Source organism: Haliaeetus leucocephalus, unplaced genomic scaffold (assembly GCF_000737465.1).
Source record: "Haliaeetus leucocephalus isolate CR32 unplaced genomic scaffold, Haliaeetus_leucocephalus-4.0 Scaffold340, whole genome shotgun sequence".
NCBI classification, from domain to species: domain Eukaryota; kingdom Metazoa; phylum Chordata; class Aves; order Accipitriformes; family Accipitridae; genus Haliaeetus; species Haliaeetus leucocephalus.
The window spans coordinates 2366813-2391828 of NW_010972776.1; the positions used below are offsets into that span (position 1 = coordinate 2366813).

Below are 25016 nucleotides of genomic sequence, written 5' to 3' on the forward strand. Positions count from 1 at the left end.
CTTCTAAATCACAGAAGTAGCTGTATGTTTATCTGTGACCAAAACCAAGCAGCAGGTAAAAGCAGCACTGATGTGCATGGCCGTGCGGTGAAGACCTTCTGTCCTTGCTGTTCACCTTCGGTGTTAAAGCAGAGGTGACCGTGGTTCTGCCGTCGCTAATACAGCAGCACAAATCTGATCCAGACGGGGAGCAGGCTCACTAGGTGTTAGTCACAGCACACAGTATGGAGCTTACAGTGGCTTTATGACTGTACAGTAGCTTTACATTGGGTGTGGAAAGACAAAAAGGATTTGATGACACGGTAGAATGGCATGGACTGATAGACCTAATCTGGCACATAGACTGCCTGTACAAAACTAACCAGTTAAGCCTTTTGGGTAAATTAGGCCTAGGAGAATAAGTTTATTCTGGAGCATTAGTTTGTACCATGTGACCTTTTTTGGCATTTTTTATTCTGTACAAAACCATATAAACCTGAATTTATGATATCATATCACCGGACTATGTCAAGAGTAAATCAAAGCAACAAGCCAGAAATTAATCTTTTTTGTGCTACTGTTTCCATGAGAATACTTCATGCTAAAACTTCTATAAGCACAGGTATTCGAACCAGGATATTGGCTCCGGAGGTAAAAACATCCAGTCTACAAACAGAAACATATGACTATGTCAAAACAAAACTAACCAACGCAGCCGGCACCCTGAATAGTCAGTCTGAATGGCCCACACTAAACTTACAGAGCGATGCTCAAATGTTGAGAAATTTTTAGAGAATTGGGAAATTGCAGACAACCTAAGTGCAAGAAAATACTTTCAGGCTGAAGCTATCACAACTCAGTTTAGGTTTTGCCCCCTAATCTTTGCAAAATAGGGCAAGACTCGGTCAACTCGATTTTGATACCCCAGTGGTCTGACTCCTGGTTGCTCTGTGTCTACTAACGAGTCACCTCAGGGATCTACAGCTCTCCAGCATCCTCCAAGGTGCTGTTAACCACATCTTGAACGTTGGGTGGTTTTCAGGATGTTTGCCAGTTCACAATACCATGTAGGTATTCCTGCTGTTGCCCAAGGCAGGAACGTCCTGCAGAGGAGGGGAGCCTGTTCTTGATGTCAGAGAAGATCTGTAGTACTTGATGAATGTTTTCCTAGATCACCTTCTTGAAGTGAAGCAGATCAAGATATTCCTGAATAATGGCAAAATACACCAAAGTCACCCTTGGGTGATTGACTTCTAGCCTTCCCCCAACAGGCGGTTAGGTATACCTTGCTTTCTCATTCCTTTGCGCTACAATTCATGTGAGTTTTGAACATCAGGAGATTCCTTTCCACCATGGAATCTCGGGAGTCTTGCAGCTCTCACGGTCATGCTGTTCAGACCTGAGGCATTTTACTCCCTGATTCATTTGCCCGTGATGTGTAAAGACTGGGTCTTACTGAAGGTACAGTGATGATGCCATTCTTCAACACCACTATCTGTGGAATCAGAAGGGTGGATGAGGCGCATCCACAGGTGCTGACAGCACAGCTGATGGCGTGGCAAGGCTGCCCTCGCTACCTTAATGAAGTCTGCTGTGACAACTTCTGCTAAACCAAAAGCAAGCGTGACATGGGGTCAGGACACATTCAACTCCCAGCCTGGGTCATCTAACTGTGCAACAGCCCCATCATCATGAGTTCAGAGGCAAGGGAAATGGGGATTCTGTATGTGCTCATAGTCATGGCACATATGGCAAGTAATATTAACACATACATTGTTTTGTGGCAAAATATCACAAAACATGTTTGCATGTCATGTACCTGCCATTTAAAGTGTCCGTTGGCTTTATTTTACATAACTTTGGGGATGAGTGGGTTATCAATCTATAGAAGATGTTTGTGCTTAGTTAATTTTATAGTTTGTCTTGGGTAATTTTATGGTTCGTCCTGGCTAAACATTGATTTATGTATCAAATTCAGTATTGATTGTGATGAAACATTCAGTGCTTATTAATTTGGGAACATGAGGGTGTAACCCTGTTGGTTGGTTTAGGATTCTCATTGAGTCTGTTTGTTTATCTTTACTTCAGTAAAACCTTTGGCTTAGCTACAGCTTCCTACCAAAGTAAACGCAGACTTTTAATAAACACAAAATATAGATAAGAAATTTCAATCCATTGCAGTCAGACAAGCTGACTGTCAGTAGCAAGTTTGTCTTTTAGTTATTTCTTTCTTCCAGTTTTGGTTCTTTAAAAGAAGATGTAATTTGGAAAAGCAGTCAAAATGAAGACTACTACTAAAATGAAGCCAGAAAAAGCACAAAAGAAAAATGAGTAGTTTTCTCAGCTGATCAGTTGCCAACACTGTCTTTTATTTGCCTTTTCCTCCACAATTCTCACATGGCATGCACTGCTGTACAGATCTCAAATGTGTGACGACTGCCTTTACAGTAACAATTCTCTCTCTTCAAAAATACGAGGTTATGGTAGTGCACGTGCGAAGATAAAGGCACACTTGAAGGGTGGCAGGAGTCACGTGTGTGGGCAAAGTGTTGCCAGCTCCAGGCCTTGCATGAAGCACTGCGTGGAGTCCTGTCCCCAAAACTGGGATACAACTTTACTGCAAGGTCGCATGGTGGCAAAAAATGCAAATGCCATACTGCAATGTGTAAAGAATATAATCTGCAAAACAGGAACAACTTCCAGGGAGCTACAGGCAGGATTCATCTATCCAAAAGCAGATGCTTACATTTGAGTTAGTTGTCTGGACACCTTCTATACTCGGCAGAGAAAAGCAGGCGCCTTTGGGGCCTGGTGTACTCCGTTCTAGGGCAGATGTTCAATCTGGCATTATAAACCAGAAAATACATTTCCTCACCTAACGCAGAGGAGATTATTAACGGGTTCAGTGACTTCTCAACATAGAAATAAGTAGAAATGTCTACTACCCTTGTAACATTGGATTAACTCCATCAGCTAACTTAACAGAGATGATGAAGATGGGGGGGGGTGGCAAGGGCAGAAAACACAGCTACAGTGGGAGGTGTCCAGTGTCTCAATGTAGACCACATAGCTGTTATGTCTGAGAGTGAGTGGTGACTTTTTATAGTGCAGCTGGTCAGGGAAGCTAAGAAAGGAGAAGCAACTCTTGATTTGGTTGAGGGCAGAGAACAGGACCTAACTAATCATTCCTTGAATCAGTGACCATTACATACTTAAGAGTCACCACTCTGATCGGAGCAACAAAAGCCAAAGAAATTCCCTGTTATTCTTAATTTTGGAAAGGGGAACTCTGTAACAGTGAGAAGCCTTCCTGAAAAAAAGCTGAAAAGGGTAGCTGAAAGAATAAAAGGGTTTTATGCGGCATGGAGACTGCTGAAATACATCACATTGGAAGCACTGACCAAATGCGTATAACCTGTCAAAAAAGCATGTAGGAGGATCAAGCATGGCTAAAAAAATGGCTAAAAAATCAAACATGGCTAAAAGGCAGGACATGGGAGGCTATCAGAAACAAGAAGGCATCCTTCAGAAAGTTGGATTTGTGTTTTAATGAGGAAAACAGAAAAGTTTATAAACAAGTGAAATGTAAAAATGGTTGTGTGAAAAACAGTTTGACACACAACTAGCAAAAAGACTAAAAAAGCCACAGAAATCATTTTTCAGTCTCGTCAGGAGCAGGAAGCCTGAAAGACATTTTCTAGAACGAACCGGCTATTGAGATATAAAAGGAATATGTAGGAAAGACAATATTGGAGCAGAAAACCCAAATGAGTTTCTTGCATCTGCGTTTATTGTGGAGGAGGCTGGGGAAGTTCCCAGACAGGAACTCACAAGCTTGCCTGAGGATCTGTCTCGTGCTGAAGCATCGGTAAGGGTTAGAATAAATCGACAAAGCGAGTAATAACAAACTAACCATTGCCAGATGGTCCTCCCCACACCCGCAGAAGTGTGTAAGCCTTCCTCTAAAGCTGCTTCCACACACAGCCTTAGGAGATGGCTGATGCTACCAGGTTTTAAAGTCTGTTCCCCGGGAGACTCGGCACCTGAGAGGGTTGTGCCCAAGTAAGCACGGTGAAGTTTTACAAAGCCGTGCTACCTTTAGCACTTTTTTTTTTTTAACAAGTCTTTCCAGCAGCCATTTGAAGATGCTCAGAACACAAGGAGAGGGAAGGGGGAGAGCAAGCCTGTGAGCGGACCCTTTGCCCCAAACTGTCTTGGTCCTAGGAAACCCCAAGCCCTTTTCAGCTGTGAATGTACTGATTATCTCCAAGTATGTAAAAACTTCTCTTCGAAAAGTGGCATGGAAGGCATGACGTACTGATTTGCAGCTCCGCTCCTCCTTCTTTCAGCTTGCTCTGAGCTCAAAGCAAGCAAGAACTGCAGGTTTCTTGCTGGATGGGCTCAGGGAAGGCAGGATTTAGTGTTCAGAGCACAAAGATGTGTTCTGTCCAGCCCGGGTCCTGAGTCAGTGGGAGCCAGGGACCAGGCAAGGGTGTTGGCAGACTTCTGCCTTCCAGGGCAGCAACCCCCTGTGAATGCCCAGTTGAACAAACTGGCCTAAAACGGCATTAAAAGAGTGACTATTCCTGTTATTCTAGCTGAAATCCTGGTATCTGTAGTATTCCCTTCCATGTACTTCCCTCAAGTACTTCAGGATAACTAAGTGCACTTCAGGAGCATGCACAGGGCTTGTCAGAGCCAGGGCTGGCTGGTGGCTCGGAGCCAGTAGGATGGACAGGCAGTCCGGAGCACAAGGAAAAGGAGAGATTAAACCTGATGGTGGGAGTTGTGCATGGCCAACCCCTTTCTGGACAGAAGGCAGGAGAGGGACGGGAAGGTGTCAGGGGCAGGGAACGGTGACAATCCCCATGCCGGCTGCTGTAGCTGAGCCCTGTAACGCTGCTGTCAATAATCGTGTTGCAGCCTGGCCGACTGTGCGTGCAGAAGCAGGGAGCGGGAGCAGGATCTGGGGTCTGGGCGCTGATGCCCAGCGCTGGCCGAGCAGGTGATGCTGGCAAGAGCATAGCCTCTGCTGCGGTCTTACTGCCAGTGCAAATCTGTTGCTGGAGCAGAAATGCAGAACCTCCAGCCCTTGGACTAGTTGGCACCTCTGGCTTCATTTTAGTTGTTCTTTTTTTTTTAATGCGTAAGATGTACTTTGCCAAAAATAGTTGAAAGGGCTGTCCGGCCTTTGTCTTGGATAAGGCTTGGCACACCCGCCCAGATCAGTTCTGGCAGGTGGTGGGGTGCAATAGGAACAAACCCGTAAAGCCAAACAGCCAGCGCAGAGGACCGCCACGACACGCGTTTCTCGGCTGCTGCAGGGCACTGCGTGTGTACCCGGAGTCATCCTCCAGCTTGGTTTCATCCAAACGCTGTCAAACGAGCCCGCTGCAAGGCTGGTCCACGGCACCAGCATGTCACAGCACGGTACCTTCTACAGGGAGAGTCTCTCTGAAAGCGCACTGCTGGTCCCAGCCAAAGCGCCCGGGCCCCAGAGTGGAGTTACGGTTCAGCATTTACAGAGCCCCAAGCAACTTTGGCCCTATAGATGCTGAACTGTCAGAACAAGACTGCGAAAATTAAAATCTAGGAAAATTAAAATCCCCCGTCCCCCCTTTATTTGCAAGCTGAGAATCAAACTGAAGGGTTAGGTTCTGCACCCCCCCCTGCCCACAGCCCCCTCCTGCGGCGCCAGCCCTGCTCCCTTTCGCCCCAAACAAAACCCAGCCTCCACAAAGGCGTCGGCAAACGCCGGGGGAACCTGTCGGCTGCAATCGTAAGGTTCACCGCCGGCTTCCCGGTTCACCGAGGGTCCCTCGCCCAGCCCTCCTCCTCCTCCTCCTCCCTCTCCTTCTCCCTCTCCTCCTGCGGACCCCAAGACCCCCGGGCCGGGTCCCGCCGCGTTGCCCGCCGCGCTCCAGGAGAGGGCGCGCTCCGTTAGGCAGCGGCGGGGACCGGGCGCGGCCGGCGGGGGTTCGGTCCGGTGGGGAGACCGCAGGGGCTGCGGGGCTTCGCTGTGGGCCTCCTCCGCTTCCCCTCCGCTTCCGTCTCCGCTTCCCTCTCCCCTTCCCTCTCCCCTTCCCTCTCCCCTTCCCTCTCCGCTTTTCTTAGCCATGGTTCCCAGGGCTGCCTTCGTGATCCCAGCGGCGGCAGCGCGAGCGTTAGTTAACGCGGGAGCGGAGACCCGTCGGCCTCATGTTTTATGTCGCGCGGGTGCGCGTCCCTCCGTGATATTGGGTTTTAGCGCGGCTCCGTTAGTTCCGCCGTAGAGGTGATCGACGGGCGAAAAGCAGTAACGGAGAGTGCCATGTTCCGCGCGGTGTGGTTTGCTTCCTCACGCAACCAGCTGCCATGTGTCTTGCACAATCACTTACGAAAACAAGGAAACCCGGCCTTGCTCTGCTTCCAGATGAGGAGGAGGAGAAGCAGATCTCCTGGACTTCCCCACGCCCTTCCACAAAACATGTCGGAGCAGGGGAGCGGGGTTTCCACCCACCATAAATCAGCAGCGCGCCGGCACCGGCTGCAGCAGGACGTGGCTCTTGCAGAGCATGGGCGAAGTCAGAAGACATGCTCTGAGTCACAGTTTGCCTTCTGGCTCCAATTATTGGCAAGCTTGGTAGGCTGGGATTGGAAATGAAGAATAGATTTCTTACGTCCTATTGAGAGCGCTGAGCTGACATTTCTTACTGATCACACGTCCCTCCATTTCGGGAGTTCAGACAGATCCAGATCATCTCCTCTAGCAATAGCACAAGCACAATCAGAGAATGAAACCTGCCACAGTCTCACGTTACTAGCCAAATATTTGTGGTTGAATTCTGGATGTATTTCTCTCCGTGGTTACAAAGAAGCTGTGGAGGAGCATTTGGAGCACACGTGCTTCCTGACCTTTTGTACAAGCAGGATTTTGCAGTTGATTACTGCAATATCTTTCATTGTGAGATTGTAGTACATTTCTTTTTCTAAAATAGCTTAATTTGCCAGTACTCAGAAGCCCCCATGCTTGTCTGTGGTTTAAGAAAAAAGAAAGTAGATCTTTGCCATTACCGGCAACATTTTCATCTGAAATCCCTGGATGACTTGGCGGTGGCCAAACCATTGGGCTCTGCATCGGGGAGCACTTACACTCCTGCTGCCACTGAAGTCAGTGCCAGTGCTGCCACTTACTCAATATTGCTGCTTCGTAATATATAAAATCATATAAACCAAAATTCAACTGTTTAGTTTCCCTTCTAGTGACAGTAATAAAAGATGCAGCCTGACAAGATGGCCTTGTACAAACACACGCTACAGCAAGCGCACAAAGGAATCGAGGAGACAACAGTCAGCGCTGAGTATTATATACGTACTGTTTTGTTGGCTGCACAAGAACAGGAGATTTTCCTCTTAGAGGCATAGTATCAATTTGTTAATTTTGTTGGAGGTTTTGGTCTACCTTGAGAAGGATAATTAAACACTTCACAACTGTTTAATAGTGAAAACAAAAATAATACCATGCATTTTACATGAGTAGCCTGGGAATAAAAGACATTGTGCTTTTCTGCCAATAGAGTAGAAAATTTACTATTACGAGTCAAGAAAACCTAGTCGTTTCAATAATACCCAATGCAAGTATTGCTCTTAACTTAATAAATCTTCTTTCATGAAGATAAAATGCCTTCTAAAGTGCACTTTTGAGAGTAATGATTATACCAGTTTTCTTAGTAGGCAGAAAGACGAGGTGCAGCTCACACCAGAAGAATTTCAGCTCTGAGGAGCTGAAGTGCGTTATGAGGAGAGGAGAGCTGGCCAGAGAGCAGGCGGCCAGCCAGCAGAATGACAAGTAGAGCCCAAAGTTCAAATAAACCTATCTGTCCTGTTCTCCACCTGCATTTTTCCATTCTTTCTGATAAGCTGTGTTTTCTACCTCTAGCGTTCCTTGCCATGAATCAGATTACAGACTGGCACGTAGTGTGGTGCTTCGGAGGAAATGGGAATTATCAGTGCATTTCTCAAGCAGCTGTGAAGGGGCTGTACAAACACATTTGAAGAAACATTCCTTGAAGAATTTTAATCTCCTGGACATAACTCGGTTTGTTTTAAAGAGATTAAAAACTACGCCATTTATTTTTATTAAAAATTGAAATTCCCTGAGCCAGGGCATTTTTATTGTGTACCATCATCCTAAATAAATTTTGGTTTATTGCTTTTTCAAAACATACATAAATCTCATGACCGTCCCAAAGATTCAAATAAGTATTGTAAGTAATATCAAAATTAGGCACATCATCCTCAAAATAGTTGTTTCCTCTTACTGTTGGAAAATCAATAAAACGAATACAGGTGACTTAATTCAATAGACTTTTTAATTCAACAGGCTTTTTTAAAAAATCATGTCTGTGGTTAGAAAAAACACCTGATAGTTTGAAACAGGAAGGCTTATTTTGTTTGGAAAAATCATTTCAGAAATCCCCCCCCCCCCCTTTTTGCCAAGAGCAGAACAAACACCTTTCTTTCATCTTAGCTGGTAGGTGTTAAAATTTCAGCTCGCGCTGTTTATCCCCGTAGTTATTTTCCATTTTCTGTGAAGTTGCTATCAGAATGTATAATAAAATATATATAAGGTAGTATTTGGAGTACCAGAGGCAAGTGGAAGACAGGTGCTGAATATAAATTTCCCTGAATAACGTGTCACCATGACTATAACAATTAAGAACTCTTCGAGGTCTCATCCGGTGGTCCTAATTAATACAAACGATGAAAGACCGTGCCGTGGAATTGCGGCGCATGATGGCTGGCAGTGTCCCTTCGGGCCTTTTGCGCAGACAGCCCCGGTATCCTGCATTAACCTAGCAGAGCCCGGAGTCCCCGGCCACGGCGCAGAGGGGCCAGCTCGGCAGCGGGCAGACCCGCGCCAGCAGTGCCGATACGTGCTTCTTTGATGCTTTTATTTGTGTGGAAGATACAATAATTACGGGAAGGCGAAGACCTCGAGTGGATGCCCAGGCAGTCTTGTCTGTCAGCAACGGGCCGACACGGCACTCGGGCAGCGACTTTCACGCTGGAATAAATTTTGAAAGGAAATTCTTAATTCTAAATATCATTGCCCAGTAACATCTACCCAACCCAGGCTGCTTCTGTCACCTCTCCAAGCGGGAGCCGGCGGGTAGGAAGCCGCAGGCTGGCTCCAGCCTCCCTGGGCTAACCCAGGTGCCGCCTGGTGCTCTCCCACCACGGGCAAGGCGAGGAACGGGGCACCCCCTCCACGGGTGAAGGAGAATGCCGTGTTTCCAGGGTGGAGGGGAGGCTGCTGAAGCGGCGGAGCCCGGGGACGGGTCGGTCGTTCCCGGCCCGGCGGCCGTGAGGGGAGGCGGCCGCTGCCATGGCGGGTCCGGCGCGGCTCCAGCCCGCCCGGGCCGGGTCCCGCCGCCTCCCCTGCAGATGGAGGGGGACGGGGGTGTCCGCCGCGCCGCTCCTCACCCCCTTCCCTGAGGCGGCAGCCGCGCCCGGGCCCCCCGCGTCGCCTCAGCGGGGCTTCCCGCCGCCATGGCGCTGCCGCCCCCCTCCCCCGTGTACGTCTCGCGTGGTTCGTCGAGAACTCGCCTCGCCCCTTTCTTTCTTCCTTTTTTTTTTTTTTCTTCAAACCATTTTTCCCTCTTCCGGGCCGGGCGGCGGTGACTGCTGGGCCGGCAGCCCAGTGAGAGCGGCGAGGCGGGGCGAGGCCGCCCGCCGCCTCCCTCCCTCTCTCCCTCCCGCCGCCGCCTCAGCTCCAGCCCGCGTCTCTCCTCACCTCGCCGTGCTGCCCGCACCCCCACCCGGCTCCTCATCCCGCCGCCTCCTCGACTTCCCAGCATGGTCATCAAGGTCTACATCGCCTCCTCGTCCGGCTCCACGGCGGTAAGGGGAGCCCCGGGAAAGTTGTTAGCGGGAGGGAGGGCGGCGGTGCGGGGCTGGGGGAGCGGGGACCGGCGGCGGCGGCGGTGGTCTCCGGCCGGGCAGCGTGAGGAGAGGTCGGGGCAGCCGAGCTTCGCTGGAGCGAGAGAAGCATCCAGGGTTTGGAGGGAGATGTGTGTGTGCCGCAGCCCGGCCGTCGAGAAGAAAATGTCATTTCCTTCGTGATTTCGCACAGCTTGTTCTGTGAGTTTCTGGGTGCTGCTCCCGCGGCCGGGCTGGCTTCGGCGGGTGGGAGCGGGTGGCACGCCTTCGTACCCCTCGTCCTGCGCTGGGACGGCAAAGCCAACAGCGTTTGGGGTTGTTTTTTCTTTGTTGTTCTTGAAGTTGATTTCTAAATTGGGTCGCCCATCGTGTCCGTATTCGGTTTTGATGAGTTTATTCCTCTTATCTCGAATCATTAATGGTGGCAGGCATGTGTGGCTACTGTCCGAGTAGCTGCGGTTTCTTGCCGTGTGGGAATACGGCGTTTCACTTCTGATGGCCCCAGTGCATTGTGTAGGCAGGCTCGGTTAGAAGACTGTGTTTTCCCAAAACAAAATAAAAAAAAAAAAACACCTGGGGGTTTGTGTCTACGTTCAGATGTAGCTCAGAGTGGTAGTGTCCTCAAGATCGTCTGATTTCTGTTTGATCTGTGCGAAAGATGCTCTGAGTCTAAAATCCAGGGGATTTTGTCACACTTAGTATGAATAGGCTGGAGACCTACAACATGCCAGAGACTTAGAAAATGCTAGCTACTGCAGTTAATCATCCGTGACTTTTACTGCAAGTAGATAAAGAGACTAAGCTGTGGCTATGTGATGACCCTCCATGTCACTGTTAGGCTGTGTACCTCAGGTGCAGGTTCGCAAACCTTAAGAGGAAAGTGATGTACAGAAGATAAAAAAAGCCCTCACTGAATCCTCCTTCTCCGGTTGAGTGCAGTCACTGATCTAGGGTCTTCAGCAGATAAAATACCACGTTGGTAGGGTTTGCGGTTGATAGCTGTGATGCTGTAACCCCTTGTTTAGCTCTAATGACAGAGGCTGAGCCCTGTAGTGATGGAGTGCAGATGGCACAGAAGCGTGTGCCTTGGGTATCCCTGCTGTCGCTCTTTTCCTGTGTCATTTTTGTTAATCTTGATGTCAATGCTGACATCGATGTGCTGATGCTGATTGTGAAAAGCAGATGATTATCTGATGCTGATCTGGATAGTGTCTTGAAATCCTGAGTAGTTCATTCATAAGGGGGATCCAAAGGGATTTCTGCTGGGTTTATACAAAATGATCATCTGGAAGGAAAGAAGTGGTCATTAGCAAATTGAAAAAGTAATTCTTTCTTTCTACTACAGCTGTTAATAGGTTTCAAGTTGACTGATTCAGCTGCTATAGATTTTTATCAGTGACCTCTTAATGGCAGTTATTGATTCTGTCTGTGTGGTGATACTAAGCTCCAGGGGTGCAACCACTGATCTCAATCCTGACTATGTTTTCCTGTTTTTAAATTAGGTTTTTAATTATTAGCTTAGTGGTTTCTGTGATGCTGTCTCATCCTTGTGTGGATTGTAAATGTTACAAGGCTCGATTCTGACTTACTGCTGCCTTTTAGTCTCGTTTGTGCATCACTGTGGAATTTGAATATAGCGTTGGCATAGTCGGTTTTTGTGGAATTTGAGCGTAACATGCACATAATTGCCAGTTTTATGACTTTTATATATATATACGTACACTCATGCCTGTGTCTAAAGCTAGCTCACGTAATCTTGTGGTAATGAGCAGGACTTGCACGTTCTCGGTTTACTGAGTATACTGAGGGTGTTTCTGTTGGCAGGAATCAGCCGAGTACCTCACCGGGTGGCTGTTTTCTTTCTAGTTTAAGAATTTTAATAGCTGTTTCAACCTAAAGTAAGACAGAGAGGCACCTATCCAGAGGGAACTTTGCTCGATGGGATGCGTCGTTTTCATGGTTCTTAAGCTGTTGGTGAGACAGGCTTTGCTTGGAGGACTAGAGGAGCCTTTCTGGGTGCTGAATTTGAAATAACCCACTCCAGGAATGGAAAATCCACATCAGAGGAGATTGCTACAGAGAGATGGAACAGAGTCAAAGCTGTTTCCAACAAAGTAACTGAACTGGCTAACATCAGCCCTGTAAGGGCTCTCACCCCTGCTAAGTCAGCTTTGTACTGTCAGTGGCGCCTGGCACTGTGTTATTTTGGTTTCTAAAAGGCTAATTTGCTTGAGTAGAAGCAAACCAGAAATAAATATAAAATCTCCTCCTTCCTAGAAAACAACTGCCCTGTTTCTGTAAGTTGGCGACGCTGTTGTGAGACTCCGGAAAGCATCGTCTCCCACTGAAGGGAAAAGGGGTTTGAGATGGCTTCACACCTCTCAGCCTGGGGCTGTAAGTCTTGGAGGGTGCCCAAATTTTGTGGTCTTTTATTGGCAAAGTCATACTTTGTTATGCAGTATAATTTGCCACATCATAGTATATAAAATGTTTCCCCAAGGCACTGTTCTCCATAAAGTTTATCTTCAGTAATATATATCTGTGAGGAAGAAATATTGTATGAAGCTCATGTCTAAGCAAAGGCATTTTACAAGTATGTTTCAAGGGCTTTCTGGTGAAGTTCACTTACCTCCTGTGTACACGTGTCATTCAGGGTCTGGGCATGGGTGTTACAGCGGAAAGTGTGACTGCTGAGCTGCCCCTTGACGGGTTTTGCAGCACAAAGGGTTAGTGCTCGGTGTTATCTTTGGTGTGTTCCACTGGTTGCAGAGTTCTGTGTTTGTACTCGGTTGTGGGGTTTGCTTTATGCTCTGTATGGTAAAGGTAAAGGTGACTTTGGTTTGGGGTGGTTCATTGCCATGGTTCTCATAAGCAGAGATAACTGAGTACACTGGAAGTTTATAATTAAGGACTCAGCCAAAATATGATGATTGCAGTCTTGGTCTGGCCTCCTATTTGAGTTTCACCCCAGAAATCATAATGTAATAGCTAAATTACCAGTTTCCTGCTGTATTTGGAAGTCTTGTACGGAAAGTTGCCCTTTCATCTTTCTCATTGTGAATGTTTTACTGGTGAGTTGTGGGCTGGGGCAAGGATGGAGGGGGGATTGTAGTTATGATGATGAGCTGCAGACACCAAATGTGGAAATATGAACGCGTAGCTTCTGTCCAGGAGTCTTTCTGTGTGACATACAGTTGAAGTGAACAGTGTTACTTAGTATGAGACAGTGTTGGAGGCTACGAGCGCAAAATGACAGATGCAAATGCCGCATTCAGAAGCACCCAGGCATTGACTCAGGCAGAGACTGTGCAGTCTGAGAGAGTGATTTGACTGTAGACTTGTATTCAGATCCTTCGAGAGACGAAAGGAGGAGAGGCCAGAGAGTAATTAGACTCTTGCTCCTGGAAGAAAAAGGATACAAGGAGGACAGAAGCTGAATTGCACAAGTCCAGTCTGTGATTTTCTCCATTAGTATTTAGGTATTTTGTTGCTTTTGGGGTAAGAGATTGCCCCAGCTTTCCTGCAGCACCAGAAGCCCTTGTGTGCGTCTTCCTGGAGGCAGTTGGATTACCAGTTTTATTGATCTCGTGTGGAAAGGAGCCAGCTGTTTAAATTCTTCTCGGTCTTACGAGTGTGCACTTGTTGCCAACAACTGCACTGGTCTTGATCTACGGACTTTGTCCGAGAAAATTGTGTTTTTTCATCTGACGTCCCCATGCAAACTCTAGGAGTATGTATGAAACCTGGAGGCTGTGGCTATGGAAGTGAGGTGCCAGCACTGGGTATGGTGGGCTGAGCTCTCCCACATGCCACTGCCAGCGCTGTGGGCTGTGGAAACTGCTGCATCAAACCCCTGGTGTCCAGACCGCTCCTTGGAGCCAGGCACTTCGTGTCTGTGGTCTACAGCCCATGCTTCCGACTCTCCAGGCTCTCCCCCCTCGCTTGTTTTGATGACTGTGTGGGTGGTTTTCCTTCCTCGCCTCCTGCTGCGACTGCAGACATGGCAAAAATAAGAGATGATCTCCGGAATCGGTGTCAGAGTCCTATGTTCCACATCAGACTCGCCACTGTTTAGGGATGGTTTTAGAGAGGAAAGGAAATGTTAGTTTATTTTTTCATTCGCAAAGTTAGGGGTGTGGGGGGTTTCATGTTTTCCTTGTATTGTTTTCTTGCTTGGGAAAGGATCTAGGTCTTCTCCTCCCCACCCACCATGAAATGAAGAGGAAAGTGGCCTGTGGTCTGGAGAGCAAACATTTGCTCGCAATTACTCTTTTCTTTTCCCCCCCATAACCCAGCATGCACAGGAGCACTTTCTGGTGCTGCTGGGGATATATAGCCAGTGGCAAGTGCTTTCTAGAGCATTACGGGTTGCAACTGAGGGGGAACAGCTTTGCAGAAGAGTGACTGGAAATGCGCAGAGTTGCGTGTAGCCACCAGCTCTTGTCCCTGTTCAACAGCTCAGGGCTTTGGGAAGGCTGGTGAAGCCGCTTCATCTTTCTGAAGCAATCCCGGGGAAGTAGTACATGGAGAGATGGAGATCGTACAAAAACAAAAAAAGTTTTGCATTTAAATCCCTCTAGGGCCTTTTTCCTCTGCTTATCACAATAAATGCAAATATTGCCGTCCTAAGATAGAATGAGTAAAGTCTGTGTGCGTTCTGTTTCTGTGGTGTTTGGCCGCTTTGAGGTTTCTGAGCGCCGGGCGCTTTGCTGCGTGAGCACCCCAGCGGTGCAGGGCTGTAGCAGGAGGTGGCTCTGTGCTGAGCCTTGCTGACGGCAAATGCAGCTATAGCAGGGTGGTTCTTGGCATCCGTCATTTTTATCAGTGTGTGTAATAAGTGTGCCTTGTTCTGCAGTCGTGTTCAAGGTTGCAAATGTGTTGTCAAAGGCCGGATGCGTGTGGTCATCTTTGTCATCCCGGAAGCCCTGAGCGGTGGCAGCAGACGTTCTGGAGCTGCTAATGAACTTCCTTGGGTCCAAATGGTGCTGCTTATCAGTGCAGTTAATACGAGAAGAAAATACCGATATGAATCTTCTATAAATAGTCTTGTAATATGACGCAAGGTTAGATAAAACCATGTATTATGGGGAAAATAAGCTGCATCTGTAGTTTTAAAAACAATGTCATGAGTGTATATGTATTTTTCTGGTACTTAGCTCATGCAGTTTATATACTGTGGGTAAAAACTGACTTGTTAGGCTTGGTATTGATTTTTAAACCTGTCTCTTGGGTAAACATAATAAGTATGAAGTACTTTTTTGGACACCCAGTGTTAACCAAACTTAATTTCTCTCAATAAAATGCTATGAATTGTTCTGAATTAGAGCTCTCGGGGTGGGAGACAAAATACGTAACACGAATCTAGCGAGGCAGTTAGCTAGGATGCATTCCATCTGCCTCATGGCTTGTTTTCTTTAAAGTCATTGTTCCAAACTCTAGATAAGTCAAATATTTTTCTTAAAATATTACATTCAAATTTTTAATAGAGCCAGAGATTAAATTAGCTGCAGTTGTTGCAATAGTTTTAATACATCAAAATAGAAAACATTCTACTGTGCTTAAATAAAAACAGTTTTCTGACAGCATGAGAAAGATGGGAAATTATACTCCACAGTTAAGGCTGGGAAAGGCTTTTTGCTGAGAATATCTGTAGATTGTATATGCAGGTATGACAGTGTTTATTTTGAGGTGGTGCGTCAGGATTATGTCTTCTCATGCACTGCTTGGGGAGAAAAGGCTGACTGTGGGAAGAAGCTGAACACCGTCAGCTTGCGCTGGCTTTGCTTGAACCCTGAACCACAGCACTTTTTGAGATATGATCCATACAGTGTTGTGTAAGTGCTGAGCACTTTTGCTTTTTTAATAAATATTTGTAAAGTTGAGTGAGGAACTTTTCTTGTCCTGGGGCATTAAAGTTACACTCAGAAAATTCCTACAGAAGTCAGTGAATTGGTATGCCTGTAACAAGCAGAGGATGCCAAAACCAAGAGTCTCTGCAAGGTTATTCTTGTTCCTCCCAGAAGAGGAGGAATTGGGGAGAGAGGAAACAAATGGAACTAAACAAACTTTGACAGATTTCAGCTGTTCAAGCTCAAAACAGAACTAAAATATTCCACTATATGATAAAAAAGAAGAGCTAAGGATGCGTCATTGTCATAGCCAGAGACAGATGAGCTCTCCCATACGTAGCTGTTCTTCATGCTCCCCAACCCTTTGCACTACTGCCCTGGAACCGCTGATCTTAGTTCCTGGCACTAATCAGTGATCTAGAAACCTGAATCAAATCCACAACTTATATCAATATTATGCTATTCAAGAATGTTTCTGCTCAAACATGAAAATACAGTGTTAATGACATTTGTTTAACCCCAGCCGTATTCAGGGGAGACCTCCAGTTTATGATTAAATTTAAAGTACTTTTGTTGGTCAGATACTTAATCAAGCCTGAAAGAATTTTAATTGTAATGCTTATCTACTATTATTTGTCCCAGAAAAAAGCCTCTGTCCAGGAGCATGTCCTTTCCAGGACAGCACTTCCAGCTGACTCTTAAGGCCCATTTTCTGAAATTCAGAAGGTAGTAAAGTGAGACCAAGGTTTAAGCCACCAGAAGAAAATGTGAAGGGTTAACATCAAACTGTGGACTGACTGAAGTTAATGCTGTCTGGACACAGCTGAAGTAGTCTTCGCATCCTGACTTACAACTTCTTCCTGTTGGACCTAGTTTCTCCTGTGAGAAGTGGATGTGGTGATTTCATTTCTTCAATTAGCTATCTGAAGTTTAGTTTTATCGGGGCTATTTTTCCAGGCATCAATACTGCCTCGCTTTAAATTCTAAAGGCGCTTGAGTGTAAAATTTTAACTATTACCTGTCGAAAGACTTATTCTTTGAATTGCTGTGGTGTCAGAGTGAAGAAAGGAGCCAAAGGCAGCAATGGTTTAAAAAAGGATCTCAGGGAAATCTGGAAGTTAGGAGCTATCTCGATGTGCTGGACAAATTGATGTTATTCTTTGTTAGACTCTTTCCCAGCAGACACGGGGACAGAAACAGAATGGGGGGAAGAATCAATACTCTGTTGGAGAAGGAAGCTGTGCCTTGCAGCTGAGTTACCTGGAGCAGCCACCAGGCATACGAATAAAGAGTGATCCCTTAATATTGAATCCCTGGACAGAAAGTTTTGGACAAGCTTTGGCCAGGTTAAAAATCTTTTTTTCATAAAGAAACTAAGCTGCTGTGGGATAACAGGAAAGGATTTTTTTTTTTCTTTTTGGCTTATATAGTTGATTACACACCAGTTATATAAACCAGATAACAATCAAGACTTTGGAATATATAGGCAGCTTTTGCAATGTGCAGAAGATGCAAGAAGATCCTACAGAGATCTGTGCTGTGTACCCCAAGCAATCCAGAGAGAGTGAGATGACAAGGCTGTTGGTGAAGTGAGGTTGCACAGTGTGAGAGCAGCCTGCTGTAGCTGTCCCTTTTGGGAAACTGGGAAGAAACAATCATAGTGTGTGCAAAAGTGAGGTTTAAACTAGCCAATACTGTTTAGCAGAGAGGTCTTGGAGCCGTACTAGGTAATTCTACAAAAATACCATGTTAGTCGTCATAAAAAGCAAACAAAATGTCAGGAATTTTTAGGATGGGAAAGGGCAAAGAAAAAAAACCACCACCACTGTACCAATCTGTGGTGAGTCTGTATCTTTAATAGACTGGAACTGTTGTCTTTAAATGATATAAAAAAGCGAGAAGAGATACTAAGTAGGTGAGGTGATCACTGTAGGAGGAACAACCAAATGAGGTAGAATTCTGCAGCTGAGAAAGAAAGAACTGAAAAAGTATGAAATGTGATGAAATCATGTCAGGCATGGGAGAACAAATAGGAAGTGATTATTTGTAACTTCTTAATGCAACAACTCTGGGAGAGCAAGTGAGACTAGCAGGTGGCAGGTTCAGAGTAAATGGAGTACTTTGTTTGACAACATGTAGTTTAATGGAGAAGCTCACTGCCAGAGAATGTTGTGTATGGCAAAAATTGCGCAGGCCTAGGAAGCAGCGAGACGAATTAAGGGGGAAAGTCTATTAAGGGCTATTAAACATAATTACTACACCTCTGACTCAAAACTGCAGATTATTGGAGTCTGGGAAACTATAATGTGGTGTAGCCCTCTGTGCTCAATCTGTCGGTGTTCTCTTCCCTGGGATCTGTGGCCGATGGAGACAGGGTACTGGGGTGGAAAAGTGTTGGATCTAACCCAATAAAGCTGTTCTGTTCTTGGATGAAATTGGTTCTGCTCCCAAAATGATATTAACAGTTTGCATTTAAAAATTTAAGAACATGTTGTCCAGGAAAAATGTTTGATGGAAAAGAATACATGTGTGTGTTTGGGATGTATTGGTTTGTTTTTAATTTGGTGGTTATTACAAATGCCTGCAATTATAAAAGTATTAGAAGGCTCTGGACCTTTAGGTGTAATTAGAGATTTTCTCTGAAATGTAAACAGATTATGTATCTGTTTTATATTCAGACATACCAATGCAACTGAAGTCTTACCTCTCTGTGCTTGCAGACTCTGACATGCTGTGAGAGACTGTATATATGAGAGGAACTTTTAACTATATTTGTCCCCTTTATCTTAGAAACGGGGGAGGGGGGGCAGCGGGAGGGGGAGCAGAAGTTTATAATCATTCTCCTCTTGGTTTCCTTCTGAACAACTGCAGTTCAGTTCAGAGGCTGAGGGCAAGGCTGTAAGAAATGTTGTGTGAAGCTACTTGTTATGCAGTAGTTGCTGGCAGGCTCAAAACTTTCTGTTGAGAGATAAACACTGAAATCTCAAGGTTTGGACATTGAGTAAGACTTTGCATAAGGAAGACTTGCCATTAGATCTTCTGTTTTACATCTAATGAAATGCACTGTGGGATCCAGGTCAGGAGTGGGATGTTACTAACTGGGGGAGCTGGCGTGGAGCAAGCCCTGCCAGGTGATACACAGTCTCTCTGTTGTGCTGGGGTGTGACTGGGGAAAGGTTTCCTTAATCAAAGCTGAAATGTCACTCAGTTTTCCTGGGCTCTTGGGCAGACAGGGAGATGTGAATGAGAGCTTACAGGAGCAAACATGGCTGTTCTTCATGCGTCTCATCGCCGGTCACAATCTCAGCATTTCTTACATATGAGAACCATAAGCATTTGGTGATACGGACAGCAGGTGATTCCAAACCCAACATGATTTTGCAGCACGAACAGCAGATGCTGACATACATCATGTTTAGACCTAGGTAATAAGGTAAGTGTATAAGAAACCCCTCCTGCCTTAGGCATAGGTCAAAATAAACTGGCAAAGCCCAATGTAAACAGAAGATAGGCAGCCTCTGGGGAAATAATAATAGTTTTCACATAAACCCACATTTTTATGAGAGTAGTGGTTTCCAGGCAGGTTTAAACAGCACATCTGTATTCACCTCATGGGATCAACCTTTGGCTGTGCTAATGTCACTGGGAGTTTTGCCATGGACTACAGCAGGATGAGATTTTACTCCTTAGGAAATACTTAATGCCGCTTACCCAAGATCATTCCTGTGCACATGTTGCAAATGTACTCGGGCAGAGCAGCAGCTGCAGAGCAACTGGCAGAATGGAAGAAGAGCAGAGTAGCTACATGAATGAATTAAAAATATATCCCAAAACATTCTCACTGGACATGGATAGAAATGAAGTTCAAGTGAAGCTGATTTATGGACAATAGGTGTAAATTTATATATTTTTTTTTTTTCCCCCTAGGGAGGAAATACAATGTGTGCGAGTAGAAATGAAAAGATAAAAAGGGGCAGGTTTGCAAACTTCCTTGTTAGTGACCTGATAATCCTGATTAAGAACTGGAAATTCCTTTCCACCCTGTAATGCAGATAAGCAAGTCCCATGGTTCTGGTGGCTAAGTCCATGAAACCTTCGTACTTGAGCAGTCTTTCTTTAAATTTCTGCTTCCTTTCATCACATTAAAATGTACCGGGAGGTAGCTGTGAGAGCCTCCGTTTCACCCGCAGAGGACCAAGGTTTGAGTTGTGCGTGCTGTGAAAAAATCGAAGTAGGTCCATAAAGCTATCTCAGGGAATGTTCCTTCCAGGAATTTACACCTGTATAAACTGAGGAGCAGCTGGACAGACAGCAATGTTTTCCATGTAGTGATTTGGGACCAAAATTAGCAGCTTGGAAGGCGTTTGGATAGCCATCACCTCATGCTGCCAGCCATCAAGCATTAGGCTGAGACTGAAGAACATCAGGGGAATGAAGCTATTTTGGCTGCTCGCCCAGGCCTGGAGAACTCCATCCTACAGCAAATAAACAGCTGGGGGACTTAATCTTTTAAAAAATGAAATGCAGTGCGTATTTGTCTTAGTTTCTGATGGTGGTATGCAGATGCTAGCTTGCACGGAGGCAGAAGGAAGCTTGTGGTTTAAAAAAAAAAAAAAGCAGATACCATGGTGACAAAAGTGATCTTAGAAACTTAGAAAAGACAATGGGGGTTGCAAAGTGGCCTCTGGGTCGTGGCTCTGTCAGTGGCAGGCGTGGGCAGCATCCAGATTAGTGCTTTTGGTCTGGGGTGGAAGGTGGCACTTCCCTTCAGGTTGCAGTGATACTAAGTATAGCTTGTTGATGGAAAGGACCTTACTGTGTTAGCAAATGCTCCATTTTTTTTTATTTCCTGCAAAGAGTGACTTCAGGATGTCTCCCAAGAAGTCCTCTTGAGAGCAAACCCCCAGGCGTTGGCCTTCCTGGCTACTGCAAGCAGAAGTTGGCCAACTCCTGTATTGCTTCAGCTACCAAAAGTATTAGAAACTGCAATGTGGCCAATTCTTGTGAGGTTTCTATTTATCTCCTTCTCTCAGTTTCTGAATTTACAATTTTTGTGCAAGTCTGCACTAAAATAAAGAGGGGGTCTGGGGCCCCCAGGATGATGTGCACTTGAAATGCTACCCAGGCAAAGTAACTGGTCAGAAAACTGGTGCCGACACAGACTTGTCTGCTAAATCTTTCATCTCTGGGATGCTTTGGTGTGCCTGTACTGACCCACTGTTCTATCTCAATACAGCCTGACTCTTTCTGGAAAGCGGAGGAAAATTTGTATTTAATCCATAGCTTTTCTCTTAATCCCCTTTTCATTTGTGTTATGATATTTAGGTATTTTAGTTCAGGAAAAAAAGCTTTGTTCTCTTGAAAAATTTCTTTGGTTTAGTTTTAGAATAGCAGTCATCAAAAAGACTCTTTTGCTGAATAATGTCTGGTACACGATTTCTTCGAAGATAGAAAGTAATACAGATCAGAAGCACCTGGATTTAGTGTAGGATCCCTGAGGTCATATTATATTCTTCTTAAAGTAGTGGTTTTTTTAAAGATAGTAAATGCCTGACAGTATAAAGGCAGTGAAACAACAATTAATGCGGTAAACTTTTAGTCTTGTCAGCTAATTTAGTCTCTCTGTGTGCTAAACCATACAGGAAATAAACCTTCTTTTTATTGTAAACCACAGTAGCCTCACGAACACTTGTCTGTGCTTTTAACTCCTTACCTAACCAGAGTTCAGCTCTCATCAGACAAACAAAACAAAAAATGTTTTTCCTCTCTACTCTCTTTGCCATGCAGGGCTCCTCATCGCCAGCATAAATCCACAGATTCTGAAAAATAATTACATTAGCAGCTGTTTCAATAAACCCCCCAAAGTATAGCACTCTGCTGTCTATGGTGTGTGTTGATCTAAGGCTATCTTTTCAGGCTGCTTCCCCAGTAAATATTGGCCAGGTGCTGTGCAGACAGTGGAGACTGGAGTTTCAGGGTGGAACGAGGTGGGACCTGTTTTGTTTTAACTGACGTTACATGACAGCCATCACTTTTCATAGGGTGTAGTTGCTGCCAGCATTTCATGGACTACTAAGTCCTGTCCTGGAGCCCTCTATGAAAATGAAGATAAAGAAGGAATAATTCTTCTGGCTTTCAGAGAGAGACAGGCTGAAAAAACCGGACTCGGAACCTGCCAATGGTGGTGAGGTCCAGACTTTCAAGACTAAAGCCCTTTTTAAAGCTTCTAGAGCAAGTAGTCAGGTTTTCAGTGGCACCCTCAGTGCCTTTTCCCCCTTTTTTCTTGGCCACATTGAGAACTTTTGAATATCTAGGAATATGTCATGTTCCAGAGAGTTTTTTGCATCTCATGTGATACCAAGCCTGATTATCTTGCTGGAGATAAATGCTGTGTGTTAAATTGTGTTATAGTCAGTGCATAAAGCCTGTCTATGAGGCTGGGCTGCAGTGTATTTGGTACTGTTTGTAGAAACAGCCAGAAATGATCCTTAACGCAAATAACAAAGTAAATAAGCAGTGATTTGAAAAAATAATTATTCCTGCTGACTAACAGCTTAGGAAAGGAAGCTTTGAGACGCAAAGTGTGCATTCAAAATTGTTCAAGGAGTCTATGACAGAGGTAGTTTAGACTGAAGAACTTTTTTTTTTCTTCCACTTAGCAGAAGTTTCCGTTTCCTGAGACTGTTCTGTGCCTCAGATAAGAGAGTACAGCGAGATGCTGAGGCTGTAGAGACACCAGCAATATACTGAACAGTCGTGCCAGGAGAGGAGGCTGTTGCTGGAGGCTGCCTTCTGCTCAGGTCCTCTCTGAGTTGCCTGTTGCGCATCCCAGGGCTGAAGGAGGGCATGAGCACAAACAACTTCACCTCCCGTCATGGCAAACCCGGCTGGCACTGCCTGGAAAAGGGGACGTGAAGTGGTGACAGAGAGCCCGTGTGCTGGCTGATGGGTGGCCAGCGGGTAGCTGTGGGGCTGCTCCCAGGTCTGGTGGTGGTGGGATGACATCTCCCTGTGGGGATGGACCAGGCACAGGCACTAACCTGAACAGCTTTCTTGGTGTACAAATAGGAACATTACACAAGGTTTCTTGAAGCTTGCAGTTCTCTGCTCTTCTGCCTGAGTTGTGCCAGACAACTAACTCTGCGAACTCTGTGAACGTCAGTAATGATTAATGAGGGAAAATTCAGAAGCTGTGACAACAGGTTTGTCGTTAGGTTTCTGCTTTCCTGCTAACCTTAAACCTTGCTCAGATAAGTAAGAGTTGCTGGAGATGTTCTGGCTGATACATCATGAATTCATTCCAGACCCTGGGGCAGTTTTTGTTAAGCAGGCACTGGGGTTTGCCCTTCCTTCTCCCTAGTAGTCTTGGAAGCCTGGTGTTCGCTTCAGGACAATGCAATGTGCCTTTGGTTCCTTTGTCTGCTTTTCCTGCCGCTCTCATGTTTGTGATGTTCAGGAATTATGTTAGTTTTATACTGGTTTTGGGGAGGAGCAGATCTGTTTGTTTTTATTTAACCCTGTGCAGAGTTTGGGTGCTGGGACTAGGTGCATGTTAGATGTCCAGGGAAATACAGTCTGCCAAGGTCCAAGTCCGCTGCAGAAAACAACTGTGCGTAATAAATGAGGAGTTCATATTCTGCTGCTGCTTATGCTTTGTTAACGGATAACCGAGATAATGGAGCCTGTATTCCCGCAGTAGGAAGCTGTCTCTCTGTTGGTTTTGGACCAGACGAGCAGTTTTCAGGCTTATGAAAGTCAAATGCCACAAAATTGACTCAGAAAATTGCCAAGGGTCAATTTATTTTGTATTGTAATGGTGGTGTTTTCCTTTTGATTATAACAGTTCTGGGTGCTGCGATGGTTTGTGGACGGTGTCAGTGCACGTGGTTAAAGCTATGGCTTTGCAATACATTAGTGTTTCTTTACATTCTCATGTAAAGCTGGATAAGGGAAGGCTTAGGTCTGGAAGCTTGATTTTGCAAGATACATTTATTTTGGCTAACTTCAGTAGTCTAGTCACAAAAGAAACTAGAAAAAAACCTAATACGTAAATATTTGCATTTGCAAATCCTTCCTGTTGCTGGACGAAGCAAAGGCCTGAGACAGGAATGGCCCGAGGCCACGGTTTGATATATGCTTTAAGTCGGTATTACTGCTGGGAGAGGCAGTTCTGCATCTCCTGGCTCGTTTCCTTCCCTGCCCTGTGCCTTTCCTTGTGATGGCACAAGTATCCCCATGTCAGCACAGTAAGCTGAGTTGAGGCCCCCCAAAACAATACTGCTGTGCGACGGGAAGAGTGCCTCTGGCTCAGACCTCCACATAGCTACGCCAAGGCATATGCTGGTGCAAGAACGGGTAAACATGCTCAGAGACAAGCCTTTGGAGTTCAAGGAGAAGCTCTCTTTCCGTAACCCTGATTTATGCAGGTTGAGTATATATGGTCCCAGCAATGAGCCCTGCTTCCCCGACGGTCCCTCCTGGATAACCATCCCTGGACCCAGCGCTAGCAGAGGTGAGGTCTGGGAGCAACCTGGACAGATGATGGGCAGGATTTTGATGCTTGAGGGGTCTGGGCGTCTGAGTTTCAAGCTGCTGCCAGCCAATGCTCAGAGGCACCAGGCTGCTTCACGTGCAAAGTTCATCCTTAATCAAACAGGGTTCCTGGTGGAGCTGTTTGCAGAAATCACATGAAGGGAGGGGAGAACTGTGTTGCTGTCACTCCTCCCAGGGCCGCAGGGGCCTGAAGCCCAGCGTGAGCAGAGAGTTAAGCAGTAGTCAGGCATCCCTCCTGTTTTTAAATCAAGCACAGATCCTTCCTTTTGAGAGAGGATAAGAGTAAGTCTGACACCTCTCCAGGTCTGAAACGCCTCACCTAGCGTTCAGCAGTTGGAAGCTTCATTTGCATTCACTGTTCTTCTGTGCTCAGGCTGTTAGGTTGTCTACAAAAAGCATGCACAAAGGGAGGTTTGGTGCCTCTTCTAGTAACAGCTCTGGTGCTGCCAGCCCCTTCTTGCAACTTTAACTCCTCCCTTGCCCAGCTGCTGGGGATCTGGTGTTTTATGTGCACAGAAGTACAGAATGTAAAACTGCTTCCTGCCATCCCATGAGCAAATATCTCTATTTTTTGGCTGATGACGGAAAGATATTTTAAATGTTAAAATCTTGCATTAAAATCCCTGAAAATTGAAGTTTTGGCTGTGTGGGATTGTTTGGTTTTGAAATCCAGGCAAATAATCCAGTTGGGCATTGCTGTCACCTTTCACACAA

At 45.8% G+C, this 25016-nt stretch overlaps 1 protein-coding gene across 2 annotated transcripts in view; it reads left to right on the top strand.

Annotated features, from left to right (window-relative positions):
* Positions 1-9695: 9695 nt before the first annotated feature.
* SH3BGRL (SH3 domain binding glutamate-rich protein like) overlaps positions 9696-25016 on the top strand; it is a 36723-nt gene continuing 21402 nt past the window's right edge. For both annotated transcript variants that reach the window (XM_010572405.1, XM_010572403.1), the window contains exon 1: positions 9696-9861. In XM_010572405.1, the coding sequence (XP_010570707.1) occupies positions 9817-9861 (45 nt within the window). In that variant the 5' untranslated portion in view covers positions 9696-9816. The remainder of the gene's footprint in view (positions 9862-25016) is intronic.